Source organism: Blennius ocellaris (genome assembly GCF_963422515.1).
Source record: "Blennius ocellaris genome assembly, chromosome: 6".
In the NCBI taxonomy this organism is placed as follows: Eukaryota; Metazoa; Chordata; class Actinopteri; order Blenniiformes; family Blenniidae; genus Blennius; species Blennius ocellaris.
Window position 1 is genome coordinate 25,732,640 of NC_137655.1, and position 9,011 is coordinate 25,741,650.

At 43.0% G+C, this 9,011-nt stretch overlaps 1 protein-coding gene across 1 annotated transcript in view; it reads right to left on the bottom strand.

The window, feature by feature from the left end:
- Positions 1-5,354: 5,354 nt before the first annotated feature.
- The window catches only part of LOC308131123 (aryl hydrocarbon receptor-like), a gene marked incomplete at both ends in the record, with an annotated part of 70,872 nt that continues 67,215 nt past the window's right edge, over positions 5,355-9,011 (bottom strand). The window contains 2 exons of the mRNA XM_080497729.1: positions 5,355-5,504; positions 9,009-9,011. The exon at positions 9,009-9,011 is cut by the window's right edge and continues 1,591 nt beyond it. Of these exons, the coding sequence (XP_080353855.1) occupies positions 5,355-5,504; positions 9,009-9,011 (153 nt within the window). The remainder of the gene's footprint in view (positions 5,505-9,008) is intronic.

A 9,011-nucleotide genomic window follows, 5' to 3' on the forward strand; every position in this document is an offset into this window, starting at 1 on the left:
AGCAGGAGGTGGAGATGAACCACACTGACGTCTGTCACTTTACATTTCACCGGCAAAGTTCTGTGCTGCCCTCTAGTGGTGGAGAGTATTTATACATGATTACTCTGCAACACACTGTCGCTGTGAGAGCAAATGTTTTTTAGAAAAAAATAATGTGAAATGTGATAATTTCCCACGGCTCAGCTGACGATCTGGAGGAAACACCAGAGGGTGAACAACACTGGACTACTGAGCACGTGCAGATGAACTATTGACTACAGCCGTGGCGCTCATGCTCAGTCGCAGCATTTCAGAAGAGTAGCGATTTCCCTGTTTCCACGGTGACAGTCGGAGCATTTTTGAAAAGTTCAACTTCAGAAATTCTTTTCCAAAAGTTGTGTTTTGAGAGTCTGGACTAGCGTGGTGATGTAATCAGGCCTCAGGCTGCAGATCCAGCTGCTCAGTTAAAGCTGCTTCCTGCTGAGTTCCTTCTGAAGACGGTGTTTCACCAACCGTGTGCTTGATAATGACCAGGAGCGATGCACCGTCACTGTGGTAATGTTTTATTGATGGTAAAATGCTACACAACATAGCACCTTTACACGCCGTGGGGTCCCGCTGTAAAGAGTCCTCACTGACCGCTGAGCTCCTTCACTTCCCAAAACCCAGAGAAGAAGGAAAACGTTTTGCAACAAGCAGTAGAAGGACGAATCAGAACTGCAGCAGCTACAGTACACCTCGTCCCGTTAGCATAATGGAGTATCTGTGGCTACGCAAAACAAAACAAAAAAAACCAAAACAAAACAAAATAAAAGACATGAAACCAAACCCTCCAACATCAGAGCCCATTGAACTGTAAGTCTCAGGAGTATGGCACCATGTTCAGGCTGTCAGAGTCCAGTGTTTAGTGACCAAACACATATTTACAATAGAAAACCCCAAAAAGAACAAACAAAGAAAAGGAGTTTGATAAGCATGTGTTTTAAAAATAGTGCTGGAAACAAGTGACTCGACTTAAAACTATGTACATACCTGTATTTGTCAACGCTTGTTCGCCTTCGTATATACACATCTTTTTTTTTTTTTTTTTTTTTTTGAGATCTTCACATTGTTAATAAGTCACATCAATCATATTAAATATAGCAAACATTTCTGCAGTAGAAAAAAGAAAAAAGGTAAAGAAACAATGACATGTAACCTCCACGTGTGTTTCACATCTCAACAGAAAACAGAACAATAATATTAATACTAATAGTAATGACATTGTTCCAACAGTTAAATGGAAATCTCTTTTCAGCATCTTTTCTCCAGGAAGTAATTCTATTCCGGTCTGTATCTTAACTATATGTACAAGAAACATTCAGAACTGTATCTGTCTAGTAGAGATCTCTTATGAACACTCACATTTGGTTTTTTAAAAGTTCTCATCATTTGCCATTCTGAAACTGCTGCAGGATCCTGAAACACTGACCTGATAATTCACATCGTTTTGCTTTTCTTTCCTGGGAAAGAAAAGGTTTGAGGGGAAATGAGTTGAAATGAGACGAGGAAACGGAAAGACTTTCACACCAGCGTCTCCACTGAGAGTGAAATCGACTTCTTTCACAAAAGAATCAGACTCACATTGGTCACAAACAGTGTGGGGAGATTTATGAAACTATAAAATGTCGAGAATCCAGATGAGTGGTTGAGCCACAATGAGGAAATACTACTTGAATAATAGGGGGAAGATATAAATATAATAAAAATAAATATAATAGAGTCAAAATATTGTGATAAATTGCCAAAAAGCAAAGCAAAATGCAGAATATTGAAAACAAATTGAATTTGTGGGTCTAAGAGTACTGCAGACGTACTGTGGGAAAATGTAAAAGAATTTCAAGTAAAATCTGAAGACAATAAAGGCATTTGTAGTATTTTCTTGGATTGAATCATAAAACAGAAGAAGAGGCAGAAAAATAAACAAGAAATATTGAAAAAAATCTTTTTTGTGATAGAAAATATTAGAAATGAAGTAAAATTGCTAAGAATGACAATTCTCAGAATAATAAAAATTAATAGTCAAAAATCTCAGTTTAAAATGAACATCTGGTTTCCAGGGAAAATATTTTTAATGAAAGTTTAAATCTTCAGAAAAAAAGAAGGTTCGCTGGCAAGAAAATTTTATGGAATTATTGTTGTTTTTAATTCGTAAAACAACATTTATTTGCGTTTATTTCCCGGTATGCAGCCTGAACGTTGGAGCTGCTGAGTGACGGAGGGGGTCTCCGTCACTCAGCAGGTCTGCAGCTTCTCACTGCTGGCCCACGGCACCAATGCAAACTAAAGTATTGGATCCTGGCAAGACTGACATTTAACGACTAAATATGCAAAGTTTTGATCTGAAATGTGACGTTACTGACAAGTTCAGGTTCGATTTACACAACAATGCTGTTCAAGTGCAAACGGAAAATAATTCAGGTCTGTTTACATGTAGTTTGGTAGTTGAGAGTCGCTGTAATGATTTGAATGTGTGTGTGTGAGTGTGTGTGTGTGTGGCTTCATTACTAAAACAGCCAAGAGCGCCATCTTGTGGCCATAATTTACAAAACTGAAATGTTTCTGACACAAAAACACAGAAACGTGTTTCACTGGAATCATTGTTGTGTAAATGGAGCTCCGGCTGAAAACGGGGGGGGGGGGGGGGGGGGGGGGTTTAATTAATTAATTAATGAATTAATTCCAGTGTTTGAGAAAAGAAGCCTCGTCTTGACGGTGAAGTCTGGAAAAGGAGCAACAGAAAGTACTACTCGTGTTCTACTTATCGCCGTGACCGTTTGCATTTTCATCTTGTACTTGACCTTGAAAGAACTTCCGTCACGTTCATTTACTTCATTTACTGCACATCTGTGTCCTTTCTGAGTCTCATTCATTTCAGTGTCCGTCAGGTCTTCAGCTCCACAGCACAGACGGTTTCCTGAGACTCTTCCTTCATCCACTGGGTCTGAAAAGGTTCCTGTCGCCGTGGCGACGGCACCACGGACAGGAGACTAAAGTAGAACCTCTTCCTTCATGTTGGACTTCAAAACAGTGGAGAATAAATAGAGAGGATGGAAACGCTCTGGTCAAGTGAGACGTCAGCCGGAGCTGATGGAGGAGGGGTGGAAGTGGAAAAGCATCACAATGAGGAGCGTCAGTGACACATGGTGGCCTGAAGTGTGGAAATGAAAGGGAAAGGGAAGGAAACCTTCACGGATATAATCACACCTCCGGGGTTGTGCTGGGCTTCCATCATTGAAATAAAGTGCAGGATATTTCTCACCATCATTTCCTTCTTCTAGACTTTTTTTTCTCCAAACATGTAGGATTCATAATCTCGGTGTTAAAAAAAAAAAAAAAATAATACTCTAACGAAAAAGAAAAGAAAGTCAAAGTAAAACAAACTGCTGAAGCATTACATTCTTGTTCCGACAGAGAAAAAAGACTGGATCGAAGCGTCCAGAGCGCCGTCGTTCAGATACAAAGCAAAGAATCAGGAGAAAAACCACACAGAAACTGCATCTGGTCACTCGATTTCCACGACTCGTCCGGTACATTCATGAGTTTCACGTTCCTTCAAACTCCTGAAGTGTAAACAAAGAACTCAAAGTCGTGACCTCGTCCTCTTTCCTGGATGAACCAGCTGAAAGCTGCTCCGACTCCAGACCTGAGGAACAACATGTTTCTTTACGGATGGAAATCACTGAATTGTTACTACAAAATGTGGCTTAATTGCAAGTTTGAGCTGATTTGAGTGCAACTTCAGTAAGAAGGGAAACTCTGAGGTTCATTTGTCCCATATTGTTGATCTTGTCACGTTAAAACAAAAGTGAGTGAGAAAAAACTGTTTTGAGGTTTGAAACGAAGTCTCTTCCTCTCCTGTTATAACTCTTATATATATAAAAACAAGCAAACAAGAGAAAGTGTTTTTCTTAAATTAAATTTAAAGTTACTTTAGCAGCGGCTCCATGAAGCTTTGATCTCGCTTTTGTTTCACACACAGTCGTTTTCAAAAGGACTTTTTTTTTTGGAAGTCAAAAGGATTTTTAACTCTCGGCTAAAAAAGGTCGACTAAAATAGGAAAAAACAGTTAAAATAACTAGAATTGAGTGGAAAAAACAGCCAATCAGCTATAAAATAAACAACTTAAATGACTGGGCTTTCTAAAAGAAGAAAAAAGGGGGGGGGGGGGGGGGGCAGAACCCTGGTGTTATTTAAGATTATGAGTTAATTGTTCTGGAAGATGAACTTTTAATCACCTTCTTTTCTCAAATCTTCTCCTGGAGGTGCAGGAAATATGCACATTGCAGAAAGTATGTAATACGTTGTGTGTTAGCAGGTGTTAGCATACTGCTACTGTATATATGGACAAATGTGTGTAATATGACCTGTCAGTCAACTTCAACACGCTGCAAAAGCCTCAGTTGCTGCTTCTTTCTTCTAACACATCTTCCAGTTCCCATTGCAGGAATCTCGTAGTGTCTTCATGGGCCTCAGGCCTGAAGACCAAAACCCCCTGCTGACTGGGTCGGTGGCAGCCTGTCCTGTTTGTGCTTGTGACCAGGTCGTAGTTACACACAAACTCCATCTTTAAAACATGAACATCTGGATTCCAACTCTGGTAAATGTCCCAGTGAGTCTTTACGTTGTATCTGAACGGGACTCAGTCGTCTTCACGTGTCTCCACTCTTCACTGCATTACTGTAAACAAAGAACTCATATGATAAAATGATCAAGATACCATATCGATCGCCTCCCGTCCGTCCACAAACACCAACAACTCAACCAAAAGAAGAAGAAGAAGAGAAAGAGAGAAAGAGAGAAAGAGAGAAAGCAGAGCCGGTGCAGGCCTTCGCCTCTTGAGCTCTTCAGTCTGAGTGTGGATGAATAAGGCGGCTCCTGTCCTCCGGGTGTGTCCCCCGGTCCCTGTCCTCCGGGTGTGTCCTCCAGTCCCTGTCCTCCGGGTGTGTCCCCCGGTCCCTGTCCTCTGGGTGTGTCCTCCAGTCCCTGTCCTCCGGGTGTGTCCTCCGGTCCCTGTCCTCTGGATGTGTCCCCCAGTCCCTGTCCTCCGGGTGTGCCCCCCGGTCCCTGTCCTCCGGGTGTGTCCTCCAGTCCCTGTCCTCCGGGTGTGCCCCGGGTGTGTCCTCCAGTCCCTGTCCTCCGGGTGTGTCCCCCAGTCCCTGTCCTCCGGGTGTGTCCCCCGGTCCCTGTCCTCCGGGTGTGTTCCCCGGTCCCTGTCCTCCGGGTGTGTCCCCCGGTCCCTGTCCTCCGGGTGTGTCCCCCGGTCCCTGTCCTCTGGGTGTGTCCCCCAGTCCCTGTCCTCCGGGTGTGTCCTCCGGGTCCCAGCGCTCCTCCGGTCAGAGGTAGAAGCCGGTGGCCGGCGGGTCGGCGAGGCCGGGCAGAGGCTCGGGGACGGACATCTGGACAGCAGGGGGCGCCGCGCCGTTCCCGTTGGGCAGACTGCAGCCTGCAGGGTAGGCGCCGCTCAGGATGCAGCCGTTCTCCATCTGCACACAGGAAGCACAAATAACAACAACAACAAACCTGCTCACATGTTACTGTCTATCATGAATCTTTTAAAAAGGGACTAAAACCCTTTTTATGCTGCAGTTCAGTTTGAGTTTTATATTGTCGATTGCTTTATTTTGTTATTTTAGCTCTTTAGCACCACAAATGTAATGTGCACTACAAATTAAATGTATTATTATTATTTTTTTTTTATTTGTATTAATAATAATATTATTAAGAATAAAAATAATAGTAACTCTTAAGCATTGTTAAAGTCCTACTAAAATGACCTACTTACATCTATTCTGAGTCAATAGAATAGACTAGACTAGACTTTACTGTCATTATAGATGTATAACATTAGATAGCGGCTCCTGTCATGGCTGCAGGTCACAGTGGTGGCGCCAGGCCGTGAGCCGTCCTCGGTGATATTTAGTGCCTTGCTCAGGCATTAGAAGGTCTAAACGTCCATCAGGCCAGCGAGAGGACAGGTAATGATCTTATGTGCTGCTTAGGAAGCCTTCACTTGTTGAGTCTCCTTCAAATAAAAGGATTTCTGGTCAAACAAGTCGTTCGCTTGTGGTTCTGGGTAATAGCTTAGCTTAGCTTCCCTACTAGCATCACCTGAAACTCTGAACAGAAAGCAGATGAGCTGCTGTCGGAAGAGTCAGAGCACCTCTTAGGTTTCAGACGGGGTTCTCTCCGCCCTTCCTCCGGTTGGGTCGAGCAATTCAACCACTGTAATGTTCAGACTGGCCACTAGAGGCCGCTGACAGCCACAGGAGGGTAAAGTGGATTTGAAGCAGCTGAGCTGCTGGAACTCCGTCCTCACCAAAGGGTCACATTGTGATTCCACACATCGACACAACAACTTAGAAGAGTCATGGCAGCTAATATAATGAGAAAACAAATTAATCAACATGCAAACATTTTTTTTTTTGAATGAAACTCAGTTTCAATAAGTACTATGTCCATATGTGCTTAAAATGACTATTATTCTAGGATTACCAATGAAATAATACATGAAAGATAACTAACAAACCTTTACAAACTGCATTGATCTGATGAAAAGCAACCTTGAAATAGTAAAAGAGAGTTCAACTAATCTCTTGTTTATTCTACTGTTGGTTGATTGGTCGGAGGTTTGAACTGGGACCTCGGAGGTTGCCGGTTTGAGCCCCGCTGTGGTCATAAGAGTGAACCGGTTGTGTCCCTAATTCGACCGGATCGTCCCGTCGCCATCAGAAACCTCATCTTCTTACAGATTTTATGATGAAGCGGGAGAAACCGAAACATGTCAAAGGTAAAAACCTTCAGCCTCAAGAGGAGAAAGAGAAAATATGCACAAGGAACCTTAGTGACCCTTCCTCTGGGTGTATGACGCTCGAGAACGTCCTCAACGGTTCTCGACACAACCCGTCTTCTCTGAGTCTTTGGTCTCAGGATACACTTATAGAAACAAGTCAATGAAGGTTGTGCCGGTTCAAAGCGCCGAGCAGCACTCAGTCCTCCGATAGAACAACTTTTCATTTTCTTCTCGAGCAGGACTGCCAAACATCCAGGCCTTCCACTGCGCTTTGCTCCAGGAGGTTTCATTAAGATTGGATGGATGTTGACAGTGTGGTCATTTTTTGCAGTAGTTGTTTGGTTTTCATCACATATACTTTGCACAATAACAAAAAAAAAAGCACGTTCAAGTTTAGATTTAAAGGCTATTGTGGCTCTGTTTTAGTGGTCCGGCCCCTTCAAGGTGAGGTCTGGTCGTCTGCGGCCCCTGAACTAAACTGTTTGAAGCCCTGAACTACACAGAGTGTGTCATGATCCCCGGCGGTTGTGTGGAGATTGTTATTTCTTTCAAGCAATATAAGGTAATGTAATATCATCAATGGCGGCCGTCAGGACCTTCAAAGCTTCTCTGCAGGTCGAAGAAAAATCTGATCTTGGTCATATTTTGTCTATGAATACTTAGAAAATAATTCCAAATAGTCTGTCTGCTTCTTCTCACAGCTTCTCCCCAGCTGCTGCTTCCAGACTCGTACTTGCACACTAAAAGCTTTTGACCAATCACATTTCAGCACCACCTGTTGCCGGGTAAAGAAGTCTGAGGCCTTCACTTCCAGTTCTGCAGGCCTCTGCAGTCTAAATCTAGTGTCGGTCACGCTGCTGCTTCAACCAATCACATTCTGATATTGGGGAGGCGGGGCCTTCTGTGATGTCACTGTATTCAAGCCCTCTGATTGGCTGGTCAGAGAGTTCACTCTCCAGCTAGCTGACAGTAGCAGCTGCACCAACCAAACTATGAACACGAACCAAAAACACTTGTAGTTTATTTAATAATCAGGATCTCTCAATGAAACTCAGGGACGGCGTATCTCTTTATACTCTTCAATCTGAAGGAATAATAATCTAGATTTTAAGTTTCAGATCAGAGTTGAATGAACTCCCACAGTGTTTATTTGAGGCCGACCTCTGGGCTTTTTGCTGTTGGCCTGAAATAAATGTGAGTTTCAAGATTGAAGCCGTCACACCCTACTACTACCTACTGCCACACCTTATTTATTGTATCCGTCACTTTTTATCCATATACATTTTTTTAATAACATGGTAAATGTGTGTCATGTAATTTTATTATATTAACAAATCAAATCCTGTCCCTGTTCCTCCTCCTCTTCCTGCTCAGTCAACTTTTTTTCTGAACCATAAAAAATTATTAAACTTCGGGATCACAAAGTCAAAAATAATGAAAAATACGTTGTTTTAGTTGAAGTTAATTTTATGTGTTGAATTCGAGTGAGTTTTTAATACGTTCCGGTGATGATCTGAATGTTGACGGAAGTTCAAAATTCAAAATGGCGGACGACGATGAGTTTCCCCGACTATGTCATTCGACGGATTCCTGAGGAATTACGCGACGCTCTCCAATCAGAATCATGTTTTCCAGGTAAGACGCACCGTCACTGACCAGAATAGGGAACAAGAATCTGGAAGAAAATAGCGGCTGCGATCGGCGTCAAGCGTTTTCCCACGCTATCATCTTGTTCACGCAAGAACCACGTGATCACGCTCTCGGGGCGAAAAATGGCCGTGCCCTGCGATGGCGTGATCCGTTGGCGAGACCAAGTGATTTTTGCCAAAAATAAGTCAAAATATCACCAAAAAAAACCACGAGCCTGTTCGGGCAAGCTGGTAGATGATTCAGTTGCCCGAGCAAAGCTTCTACTAGCCCCGGACGGTTGGCCAAGCCTTAATGTCGAGTCGTATGGAGAGAAGACCAAGGTGGATTGTTATTCCAGGTGACTGTCAAAATAAAAGTACCAAGCCCCAGGAGTGTTGACTGTTTTCAAAAAGATGTGTTATCAGTGGCTGTGAGCATCACTGTCGCGTAAACCGACACGAAATGTTATGAAATGTATACATTTTCACTGGAACACGCTGTTGGGTATACATGGCGAAAATGATTTATGCTTCCTGAACTAGCGGTGTGAGCGTCCTGGAGGCCTCACCTT